The sequence below is a fragment of the Gastrolobium bilobum genome, unplaced genomic scaffold, assembly GCF_033153095.1.
Source record: "Gastrolobium bilobum isolate Gb01-03AN ecotype WA unplaced genomic scaffold, APGP_CSIRO_Gbil_v1 utg17219, whole genome shotgun sequence".
NCBI lineage: Eukaryota > Viridiplantae > Streptophyta > Magnoliopsida > Fabales > Fabaceae > Gastrolobium > Gastrolobium bilobum.
The window spans coordinates 105,011-118,248 of NW_026897120.1; the positions used below are offsets into that span (position 1 = coordinate 105,011).

Genomic DNA, 13,238 nt, shown 5'->3' on the forward strand with positions numbered 1-13,238 from the left:
TGTGTGCTACTTACAAATTCTAGGCTTTTTGTTGTTTCCTGAACATGGACAACTGCGCCTCAAGGAGATTACAACAAAGAAAGGATATTTATTCTTGCTACATCAATGAAGTATTTATCTGAAGAGTGTGGGGTTTTCTATTCGACATTCTTCTTTTATCACTCGGAATTCTACTACTAATTGTTAACTTTTATATCATATTCTTCATTCAATTTCAAATATGAGCATCACGGCAGTTAACAAAACCGACTCTCCAAGAGGCAAGAAACGTGAAAGCATTCACACAAGGGGGTGCCAAATATTCTCCCATGAAGCCCAAGGTTTTTCAAAGAAAACAAATAAACGGACCTAGTCATGGGGAATGTCAATCTTCTTTTGGACATACCGAAATAACTGAGGAATTGTAAACGAAGGCTTGTCCCATGATTTGATACATAATTTTGCCACAGCTAGAAGACTTTTAAGCTCCGTACAATCATAATTGTTTCCAAGATCAGGGTCTATCATCTTATCTATGGAACTGTAGAATCGGGCTTCTTGGATCCATTCAATCAAATCAGATCCTTCCATCTCTGAAGACTGACCGGTGACCAATTCCAGTATGACCACTCCAAGTTGGAATATAATCTTGCAACCTTTCTGCCTCATGCAATCTGAAATGGACGAGGCTGGTGAGCACATAAATCGCAAAGTAATTAAGAGGAAGTACTTCAATTTTGTTTTTTGTTGTAAGAGTAGTTTACAAAGAGAAGAGACCTTCTGAATATGGCATCATAACAGAATTTCCACCAGAAGTAAAAAGGCCAAAGTCGGATAGCTGAAATTATGGAAGGAAATCTCGTTTAATACTATTTCTAAATTAGATTGCTTTATTTGTCTTCGGCATGTCAATCAGATATGATATATATTAATTCAGCCAAAAGGTGAGAATTTACAGCGAGAAAGGGAACTAGTTCCTTACTTTAGCTGTGAAGTTCTCATCTAACATGATATTGCTTGAGCTGATAGAGACATTACATACTGGTGGTTCACTGAAGCGAAACAAGTATTCCTGCATCCAGAGTCAACATATGTAAGTATTGGGATATATCAGATGACCATGCTTGAAAATTTTTGTAGCTTCTACTGATGGTTCATATAATTTTAAATCGCGTGGGTATCAGAACACACTCTTACAATTCCACGCTATAACATCATAGTAAACTGCTTCATATTTCTACCCTCATATCACCCAAAATAAACCACTTGAATACTAGCCAAATCATGTGAAAATATATCTTGTAGCTAAATATGTAAATTGTTGTTTGTCATCGAGCAAATTAAATGGTACTTATTATTGTTGGAATCTCAATGCTTTTTGCCAACAATTTCGTCTTCCCGTACCAAGTCATATTTTCAGTAGGGAAAACATTAACTTCTAAATGACACTAACAGCAAATTGAATACACGAAGTTAACTTCTACCCTCGTCCATGGAACCAAGTAGCCTAGTTTCCAATATCATTTTGCCGTATTTGCCAAGCAATTTCTCTTTCTGACACGGGCAGAACACTAACAGGTATTAAACAGTACTAATTTAGCATGGATTTCATAATCAATTTAGGAAACTCAACGAGACATTAAAATTTCAGGTTCTTAAAATTAAGTGCAATAGAAAAAAAAAAAAAAAAAGAGTGCAGTTTCAAGCTGAAAATATCAGGCATTTTTGGTTCTGGACATGCTTTAATTTGAAGAGGCTTATTACCAGTGCAGCCACAACACCATTAGCAATCTGTAACCTCGTCCTCCAATTTAAGGGAGTCTTTAAAGGGTCTGCCAGCATCAAATCATTGAAACAAAATCAAACAGTGCAACCATCATTAAGATGCTCCTCTAAACTATCGTTTATTTTTTTAAAATTTACCATTGAGATGCTCCTTTAAGCTTCCATTTTCTATGTTGTCAAATATGAGCAGTCTGCAGAAATAACCCAAAAGGGAAAAAAGTTATACAATGGCAAGACTTATCTATACCTATACCAAGGACACCCTAATTGTAATAATGGTCCACGTCCAAAAGAATACCATCCCATCTCAAAGAGATGAATAAATATGTTTCTCATCTTGCTTGAAAGATAGAAATACCTATATTACATTCTTACAAGCCATTTAAGTAATAACAAGGGCTCATGGTTCACATACGGGTTTTATGTGATCATTATCAATTTTAACAACGGAAATTCTCATACAGGGAGACCAATTAAACAAGAAAATTGAAAAATGAAAAAAAGTGAAACACAAGTTACTCTAGTTTTAGGCGCCCAACCTCTTGTGATTATGTCCCCCAGAAAACCCTTTGAGTGAGAGAAGGTGACGATGATGCAAGCGCCCCAAAAATTGCACTTGTCTATGGAAATTGCCATTGCTTAGATCAAAATCTTTTACTTCTTTCACCAAGCAAACACCACCACCCTCTCCGAATTTCGCAGCATATGCAGAAACCTCAGAATCGCTATAAACGATTCTTTGGAAACCATCTGTCGCCTTTCTAACATCCTTGTACGAAATTCTCCTCACAAAAAATACCTGACCTGAACAGTGAACAATAACAATTCAAACACATTCATTCATTGAAATTGAATTCGAGCCATTAAAAAGCGCCCATCAAGCATTCAATTACAGGAAGCAACTATTATTAAAATAAAAATAAACACTAATTGAAAAAGCTTTTAGAATTTACAGTGAACTACTGAAGCGATTGAAAACTTTTGAGTGTTCTGTTTGTTCACTTTAGTTAAACACTTGACATTCGCTGAAATAGCAATTAAACCATCCCAATTTCGAATCGCAACAATAAAAACACTGAATTAAAGTTAAATAAGACTGAATTGTAGAATGGTTAATGAGATACCGGAACGAGATCGGTGAAGCCATGCGAGGAGCTGGCGCCGGAGCTTGCGGATCAAGGGATCCATGGCGATGGAAGTGTCGGTTAACGATAACGGAGTTGGGTGAGAAGATAACACCGTCAAATTCCATTGCAACTACTTTTATCAAAACGAATCTGCAGATTGTGTTACCTTTGGGTTTTAGGAGAGAGAGAGAGAGAGAGAGAGTGAGACCCACTTGCTGCTCCGATTCAACGTGCGTCAACGTCAACCTTGACGAGTTGGGTAAAAAAGTAAAATTAAAAAAAAGAGGTTTAAATAACAGAATGCTACGCTGAAACCGTTTTCTGTTTTCAATTAGGTTTGGGGTTACTGAGAAGTTTGGGAGGGAATGTGTAATATAATAAATGAGTTTACTAATTTCATGTTACACGCTATTGTATTTTTATGTGGATAAAACAAATATTTAGAATTCACAATTTAAAAAAAAATTAACCCGAAATTTTATGGGTGTGTGATAAAAGATAATTTTTTTATGTAACATGAGACTATTATTTTCTTATAATATAATATGATATTAATTATTTATGGGTAAATTAAGGGTGATGATATAGTTATTTCTTATTTTAATATTTTAATATTTTCTTTTTTCTCATTCTTATTACTATTAATTTATCCATGAAAAATTAGGATCTTCTATATGAGATTGATCATCTTAACTAATATATGAAAGTATCCATTCGTAATTAGGAATTAGGATGTATTAAGATCTTAAGAGAATTTAACTTACGGGGTTAGAGATCCAATAGATGCTCCCAAAAAAACTTTATACTGTAGTCTTTGTCTCAAAGAGACAAGATTGAATTATAAACTACGTAACACTGTTGATGGATAATTTTATTTTATTGTAAATTGTAATGACTCTTCACTTAATTATATATATAGGCTTTACTTCTCTCATGTTGTAGGAAAGAAGTTATCTTATATTGTGAGATAAATTAACTGAGGTCCATCAATTTTTTTATTTTTATTTTTAAAAAAAGACACATCCTTTTATGTGAGTGTGACATAAGAGATGAATCTTATGTAACATAAGAGTATAATTTTCACATATATATATATATATATATTTAAAAGATAGAAGATTTTTTTTTTTTTTGAATAACAAAGATAGAAGATTTTAAGATGTACATTATAATCATTATTCTACCTCCTAACAATTCATTAGAAAATACCATTAAAATAAAAAAAAATTGAGTCTGATAAAGATTACTTATGAACAAATGAGTGTATTTGATCATAAAGTATGATGTATTTGAACTTTCATAGAATGGTCCAATGGTGGTGGTGGCAGGTTGCTTCGTAGTGTGCTCTAATAAACAAAGGGAGTTGTGTACCTATAAAGCATTTCAACGTAACTTAATATTAATTATAGACATAATGTGTAAGGTAAAGTATTTAATGAGTGAAAACTCCTGTTATATACGGTGGTTTCAAAAGTCTAATATTTTTTTACTTAATTAATAAGATTAATCCTTAGCTTAATTTCATTTCTCGAAATATCAAAATATGCCCTTGTTATATATCATATATTTTAAAAAGGAATTAAGAAGTAATTGAAACTTTCACCTAAATAAAATTGCATTTTGTCAACAATGGAGCCCGGCCATTGAAGTTGATTAACGTGGTTGGAAATGAGCAAGAATATAAATTGAAATTATAAATTAATATTGTAAAATTATTTTCATAATCAATCGTTAGATTTTTATGGGTGCATACTCAATCGTTAGATTTAGTTGCACATAATTTTTTTTAATAATATATAATAATAATTAAAGAACAGCGAATGACTAGAAGTATAAAGTATAAACAGCGTCAACATAAAAGTTGTCCCATGTATATTTATAGCATTGAAATTCTCCTGTACTATTCATCTCCTACATTAAATATATGTTTGGTTTTGTTTAGATTTAAATTTTAAGAGAAAATCATTTTTTAGATACTTTCTCAGTAAAATCTTGATTATTTTTATTTTGAGATTAAAAAACAGTGAATTTTCTATTTATTTTTTAATTCAAACATTCACTGAGCTTTGAGATTATCATTTTCTTCTATTTATAATTGATATTACTGTATTAGTTTTTGTTTTTTTTATAAACCACATGAATTTTTTATTGGAGGCAATTTTGTTGGGAGTGAGTTTAGGATTAAGATTTTATTTGTCACAAAAATAATAATGAAGAGGATCAAACATATTACTGTATTAGTTTAGCATAGAATTAATAGAAATAAATCATTAATGTGGTGCTATGATGAATTCAAGTTCTTCACCAAAAAAACATACTGGTAACCAAAGAAAATAAAAATAAAGGGATATTGTGAACATGTTTGCGAGATGAATAATTTTACACTTTTTATTTGTAAAAATTTCATTTACGAAAATCAATTCATACAGGACATGTGCGTGTCTGATTGTGCTATATCGTTAGAACTTACGCGTGTATTGGATTGTGATTTCAAAAAATTTTAATAGATTGCTTTTTGACATATAAATTATACCTTACATTTACTAAATTCATAATTAAAGATTAACACTATGGAGTAAATAACAACACGTTACCAAAAGTAATTAAAAATAATAATCTCATTAATTATCCGTTAATCATTAAATTAATAAAAAATATATAATTTACTAACTAATGAATTACATATTAACTATAAGTTAACTAATTAAGAAATTATTATTATTAAAATAATTAATTATATTATCACATAATCGTTAGTTAATTAATTATATTCTTTTGTTGATAACATTTAATCAGTAATTTAGTAATCAATGTATAATTAATTAGATTACTCTTTTCATTATTTTGGTACGTACTGTATTATTAATTACTTTTTAGAAAAACATCTTTAATTAATAATTCAGTAAATGAAAATCTATTATTATCTAAGAGATACATATAGCAGTGGAATGAGAAATGGAAGACAAAGATTGTACTACATCATTACCTATTGGAATCCAACGTGACCAGTCATCCTATACTGACATCTAAATCCAAAAACAAGTTGAAGTTTCTTTTATTTTTTGTGTTGATATTTTTTTGTTCTTAATAAAAAGTGAATACAAAAGAATATTTTCAATAAAATAATAGCATTGTGACCCTAAAAGAAAATATTTTGTCTTGTATAATAGTCATTCATATAAATCAATTAAGTCATGATCTAATAATTTAATATATATTTTTTAAAATGTGAGTTGACCCATTCCCATAAATATAAGTTATTTAGGTAAATAGGTTGAAATACACAAAACAACCCACTTCGTTTTGACGGGTTGATTCATGGGATTCAACCTATTTTACCAAGTTTAGTTTTAAATAAACAAACTTTATATATAAAAGTAAAATCCCATTTAATAATAATAAAAAAAGTTCTAATGCAACCCACACACTCACAAGTAAGGGTGTAAATGGTCTAATCGGCATACAGGAGCTTACGACCTAACCTATATCACGTCAGGTTTGACTAATTACATATAGTCAAATAGAGCAAGTCTAGATTTTTAAAAAAATATATTTAAAAAGTAGGCTTTAGACTTTTTTTTACATGTCAAACCTATAAACCTACAAGCTGGCCTATATCATATTATGTATTTTAAAAAAAACAAATAAAATTATTATTCTAATCATTTTTAATAATAAAGTAATATTATTTTAATTATTAAATGTTTAATAGGCTTAAACAGGATAAAAGACCTAGGTCAAGACTTTTGTTTTTTAAATATAGGTCATACCATATTTATAATTTAAGCTCACACAAGACTAACAGGTCAGATCAGACCTAAAGTATTTTACACAAGTCTAGACTATTTATGCTAAAGCCTAGCCTAGCCTAGACAATTTACACCCTTACTCAGGAGTCACAAATAAGAGATTTACGAGCGAATCCCACGTAGAGATGACCCTATAGATATTAATGCACAGGAGCAACCAAATGCTAAGAGGCTAAGATCTATGCTTCCTTGTTCCAGCTTCCTTAACATAAAATGTGAGGCTAAAGCACCATTCTAAGACTGGGGGACAAAAGAATTGCCCAGTTAAAGTTAATTATATAAATTTTTTCAAACTAATGCAGTCAAACAAGTTACTAGTACTGATGAATATGGGTGTAAATGAGCTGTGTTGAGCCAAGCTTTAGCTTAAACGAGCCAAGCCAATGAAAAATATTTTGAGCTTGGCTTGGCCCGTTAGCCTAGTACGAGCTAAATTTTATGCTTGGCTTGTTTATGAAAAATTAAAGACTTGGCTTGACTCATTTATAATTATAAATGTATTTTTTCAATAGTCAAAGAGCCTTGTTGGGGTAAAGTCGTGAAAATGTAAGTGACCGAGAGAGGAAAAGACAGACCAATAGTAAAAAAATAGGGTTAAACAAATTTTTTTAAAAACTTGAGCTCGTTCTATTTATTAAGCAAGTCAAGTTAAGCCAAGCCTTGGGCCCTAACAAGCCGTTCGTCACATTTATACCCCTACTGAAAGGACTAGTCCCATCAATGATCCTGACGGGACTGATACCATGTCAGCGCAACGTAGGCATTTTCGTTATCGTAAAACTTCGAAAGACCATAACTTTTGACTCGGGTATCCAAATCAGGTAATTTTTTTATTCCACATAACTTTTCGAGATCAACGTAATGACAACTCATTTGAAATATTTTATCTCCCACAGACATAGTTTGAATTTGCAACAATTGTTCCACAATCACAAGAACATTTAAACTCAGAAACTGCCGAGTTCTGTCCAAACCAACACCATGAGCTGCAGCAAGTGTTATCGATTTCTTGGCCTAGTTTTTTCACGTTTAGCCTCTGAGGCAACAGTTTTTTCAGCAACAAGATCAGTACTTTAGGGCTTTCCATAAGAAGAAATGTTGTTATCCGTTGTTGCCTGTGCGCGTTGATGGTGACGAAACCACTGTCATTATTTGTTATTGTTGGATAGTTGAAAAATAAGAAAAGAAATTAAATAACACCATTCACATAGATAAAACGTGTCAATCGATGGCATGGTCTGTAGCTCATGATGTTAGTTTGGAAAGAATTCAGGAGCATCTGGATTTAAACGCTCTTGTGATTGTGGTACCAGTGTTACAAATTCGAACTATGTTTGTGGGAAATAAAATATGCCAAATGAGGTGATATTGCATAGATCTCAAAAAGTAATATGAAATAAAAAAAATCTTATTTAAATATCCAAATCAAAAGTTATGGCCTTCCAAAATTTTACAGTAATGTAACTGCCTACATAATGCTAACATGACATCACTCCCGTTAGAATTATTGACGGAACTAGTCTAGTTAATATCAATAATGTATTTGACTGTATTAGTTTGAAAAAGACTTATTTAATCAACTTTATCTTGATAATTTTTTTGAGTAACAGTAAAAAGGTGCTTGTGCCCAAAATGCGAAAAGCAAAACACAAATTTTTTTTATTTTTTTTTGGAAATAACACAATTTAGATTTAGCTACAAATTCTAGGCCAGCAAACTCAGTTTCCTTACTTTACTCATTTCTTATCTCCTCTTATTTCAATTTTTCTAAATTTACAATTTTTTATTTTTATTATTTTCAATTTTTTTATTATGACTTACATGGTACCTATATAGCACGGACATGGTCTTTTTTTGAAAATTTGCGTGTCGGACACGTGGTTAACATTTGGGGATATGCGGTCAACTCTCAGACACGTTCCGACACGTTTTTCTGACACGCAATCAACTTTTTTGGACACGCGGTCAATGCTCGGACACGCTCGGACACGTTTTTATTTTATTTTATTTTTAAATCTTAATTTTATTTTGTTAACTAAATATAAAAGAAATAATTTATAAATTAATTTTTTTCTGTTATGAAATTTGACATGAAAAATTAACAAAGTACGAAAATTATTTATATCTATATTTATGTTATTTAATTTAAATATTTGATTGGTTATATGACTTGTTATGGACTCTTATATGTATTAAATATAAATTATATTATATATATTAAAAATTTTATTTAATATCAAAACGTGTCCCAACGTGTCAAAATATGACAATTTTTAGAATTAACGTGTCGCGTGTCGTGTCCCACGTCCCGTGTCCGTGTCCGTGCATCGTAGCATGGTACCGTATTGTTTTTATTTGTTTGATTTTGATTCCATAAATATTTATTTTCATATCATAATTTAAAAAAAAATTAAATATGAAATATAAATTTATATGTCCAATAATTTAATCACCCCCCTAGTCGGGTTGATGACCGTCCGGTTGTGATAACATTGCTCACAGTCACAAATAAGAGATTTACGGGTGAATCCCAGGTAGAGATGACCCCACAGATATGAATGCACGGGATCATTGGAGCAACCAAATGCTAAGAGGCTAAGAGCTATGCTTCCTTGTTCCGGCTTCCATAAACCTTTCCCTACTTCACAATTCACATGGAGTTTCAGTTTCATCCAAAGCTCCACCTTCTTTTATGCTTATTCATCCTCTTCCTTTCATTTTTTCAAGCTCAACCTACTAGCTTCAGATACTGCGGTACTTCATCTCTCTCCCTCTTTTAGGTTTTCTTTGGTCTCATGGAACTTTATGAATATAGTACATTTTTATGTATTTAATTATCCGCTCAAAATTTATGCAGATGATGTAAACTATGCTGTGAAGGTGTCTGGAGTTGAAATAACACCAGACCCTGTTGTGCGTGCAAGGCCAGCTACGTTTAAGATCTCCTCTGCTACTCGTAATCCCTCTCTTCTTTATCTTTATTTTATTAATTTTTTTCCCCCCAATTTCCATTTTGCTTTCATGCAGGGACCAGGTTAGTGGTTTAATGTGTTGATTACTGGACAAACGAAATTATATTTCACTTATATTGTTTTTATGAACAGAATAATTTACTCAAAAAGAGATTTTGAATACTTACACGTACTCCGTCAGATATATATATAACACCATTAATGTAACCTCACAGTAAATTTTAAGTTTTTGGGTTGAATTGGTTCTTTATCAGTGGCAGAGCCGGAAAAATCAGAAAGGCCGGGCCAAAAATCAACCAACCATGGAGAAAGCCAAGGCCAAAATCAGCTGCTATCGAGGAAGCCAACTATTTAAATTTACTGAAGATTAAAAAAAGCATCTGATTTAGAAAACAAGCCAGCCCTTACAGAAGCTAAAGCAGCTCTGCCACTGTTCTTTATATGGTATCAAAGTTTCGATCCGGGTTCGATTCTCACCGCCTCTATTTTCTTTGTGGAATTTCTTAGCATAGTTAGGCTGAGCCTGATGCATCATCTGTTTTTTAAACCCAATGAATTCTTCAGTGAGGAGGCGTCTTAAAGATATATAAAACTATTAATATAGTCTCACTCACAAGCTAAAGCTTTTGAGTTGGATTGGTTCTTTACATACTCAAAAAGAGAATTTTACTACTTTAATGGTTTGTTCATTGCGAAGCATTACGTGTGTGGGAGCTGCTTTGTTAATTAGTATGTCATTTATTTAATTTTAGTGGATTGTGAGTGGAGTTTCCCTCTAATGTCTATCTTTGATGCAGGTGAAGCTATTTCTGGTGGGAAGTGGGTAATTACGGTTGCATACATTGGAGTGGTTGTCCATAAAGAAACCCATGATCTTTGTGAGCAAGTGTCCTGTCCTGTTGCAACTGGCAATTTTGTGGTTGCTAACACCCAAAAATTGCCTGCATTTGCTCCACCGGTTAGTTTCAATTTATCAAATTCACGCTCTTAGCAATGCTGAAGCCAATCTAAGAATATAACCCTATCACGAAATGAAGTCTCCTTTGAACGTCACAAGGAGCCACCCCGTTGACACATTTATACATGTTAGCAATTATGAATTTATTTAATATGACATTGATTCAGTTGGTAAAGTTGTCATTGGGCATTTGCAAATTTGCACTTGGTGTGTGTTGTATTTTTACCATCTTCATAGCTAGGCTAATGGCTGTAAAAACTATCTGATAAGAACCTTGGAATGCACCACCTCAAAAGTTAGCTCAAAGGGTGTCCAAGGCCTTGTAAACCCCACATTAGTTTCTCATATAACCAATGTGGGACTCTAAGTCCCATACCTTGCAAATGGATCCTAACACTATCACGATGTAAATAGTACATTTACCAAGAGTATTTAAACTGATCTCTTGAGAATGTCAAAAATCATTGTGGTGCATCTCTGAGGAGATGGACACCTGCATTATTTTCTCACATATGTATTTTTCCTTTTAAAATGTGAGTTTGTTGCTGCTTTATTCATTGTATATGAAACCTATATCTAAAATTTTCCTTTATACAAACATGTAGTTAATAATTCTACCTTTCTCTCTTACATCATGTAACTCCTAAATCTAAAGTTAAAAGTCATTTTTTTTTTGGTAAAAAAGTTAAAAGTCATTTTACCATATGTGAAGATGCCAATAGGTGATATGTTAGACTGCTATTTTTATCGATGGTCTTAGAGACCACTAAGCCAATGTAATAGATTGGAAATGTGGCCTTTAATTACAAAAAAAAAAAAAAAAACCAATTCAACCCAAAAACCTTAAGGTTTTGGGTGAGGGCCTTTTAGCCTTTTTAATAGTTTATATTATTCTCTAACATACATCCTCACGCAAGAGCCCTTTGAGCTTGAAGCATAGATTATTGCATAGGCCCAAATTTTGGTTTACCTTATGTTTATTTAATTCCACAAGTGGGGGCGGTGAGGATCGAACTCGTGACCTTATGATTACTGAAGCTCTGATACCATGTAAAAAATCAATTCAACCCAAAAACATTAAGGTTTTGGGTGATGACTTTTTAACCTTTTTAATGATTTATATTATTCTCTAACACTAGGCCGTTTTGTTTGTCTTAATTCAAATCTTTGACAACAAAAGCGATTAACATTAACTCGTGCACCTTTATTTCTTGGAGTGGTAGGCATGGTGTGTGCATCCTTCCTAGTTCCTACTACATCTATTGTCCTGTAGGGAGGGAGGAATGCTCTTGAATGATAACTTCTTCTCCACATAGCCCCGTTTGAGGGTGGTGTTATGATCGGCTTCATTTGATCATTTTATCAATTTGATAGTTTCATATCTTTCATGTTTCTTTTTTCAGTTTGAATCAGTTCTTTGCCTTTGACTGTTCACTTCATTCATTGTGTAGCTGATGTCAAATATCTCAAATCACGATAAGACAATTTTCTTTAGAGCATGATATTTGAGATGATGTTCAATATTCTTTAGCAGCATGTTCTTGGCCTATGCTCTCTTCAACATACGTCGTTAACTCTTCAGTGCATAATTTGATTGCTTATCTGTTTGCTTTATATTGGCTTAGATAAGTTCGAATTGACTTTTTACTGATTTTCTTAATTACCTCTTGTCATGATGTAAACTTTTCTTGTACTCCTGTTTTCTGGTTTTAATCATGCCTGTCTTTGATTACAATTTTATTGGGAGGTAAACCTTTTCTATTTTAGTTAAACAATATATTACTGAGATCATTTCCTTATCTTCATTTTAATGATTACAGGGCACCTACACTATGAAGATGACACTAAAGAATGAGAACAACGAACCATTAACTTGCATCACCTTTAAATTCAAAATCGTTTTTGGATCTTCTGTGTCTGATATCTGAAGTAGCCATCACACTATCGGTATAGGTAGGTTGCTACTTTAGCTTTGCATCGGTGGGAACTATCTGTCAGTAGAAGCAAACAAGGAATGCAAGAGTCACGGCCATTATTGTCTAATTTTCTTTTAAAGGATGAACGGTCATATGAATGTCAACGACATAAGTTAGAACAACATATGATGTTGTATAATTGGCCTATGACAGCAAATCTTTGTTTTATGTATTTATTCTATTAACCTAATTATTTCTTTCAGCAAGTCAGGTTTCTCGCGTATTTCCATGACCCAGGCAGAAAAAAAGACTCATACCTGTATAGGATTAACTTGAGTGGAGCGGTTTAATAATTATCTAGTTCTGGCCTCAAAAGTGCCTAGTCAAATTTGTGTTTCAAGAACTCATATTATCGCTTGAGCCAACCTTCAAAATTAAATCTTTGATTTTGTAATTGTAGATCTGTGATTTTGTAAATTTAGAAGTATGATTTTGGAACAAATTCATACCAAGGAGAGACATAATTTTTACAACCATGCTAACAGTCATGTTTAGCATTTTATAGATTAGATACAACATATATAAATATAGATATTACTTTCAAAATAGCAAATAAAAAACATTGACAATAAATTCTTTAAAAACTAAATATATGCATTCAGTGCTATACAATGTTTAGTAATACGCGAGAT

The 13,238-nt window shown here is 32.2% G+C and overlaps 2 protein-coding genes across 2 annotated transcripts; one reads left to right on the top strand and one right to left on the bottom strand.

Moving 5' to 3' along the window:
• Positions 1-230: 230 nt before the first annotated feature.
• LOC133304334 (probable receptor-like protein kinase At1g49730) lies at positions 231-3,025 on the bottom strand. The gene is made up of 7 exons (XM_061504349.1): positions 2,889-3,025; positions 2,304-2,568; positions 1,903-1,955; positions 1,744-1,811; positions 962-1,051; positions 757-817; positions 231-653 (listed from the first exon to the last, which is right to left on the bottom strand). The coding sequence occupies exons 1-7, from the start codon at positions 2,950-2,952 to the stop codon at positions 349-351; spliced, it is 906 nt and encodes a 301-aa protein (XP_061360333.1). The 5' UTR covers positions 2,953-3,025; the 3' UTR covers positions 231-348.
• Positions 3,026-9,207: 6,182 nt separating this feature from the next.
• On the top strand, positions 9,208-12,913 carry LOC133304329 (uncharacterized). Its single transcript, XM_061504344.1, has 4 exons — positions 9,208-9,454; positions 9,558-9,656; positions 10,470-10,630; positions 12,451-12,913. Exons 1-4 carry the CDS (start codon positions 9,355-9,357, stop codon positions 12,556-12,558), a joined length of 468 nt encoding a protein of 155 aa, XP_061360328.1. The 5' UTR covers positions 9,208-9,354; the 3' UTR covers positions 12,559-12,913.
• Positions 12,914-13,238: the final 325 nt, after the last annotated feature.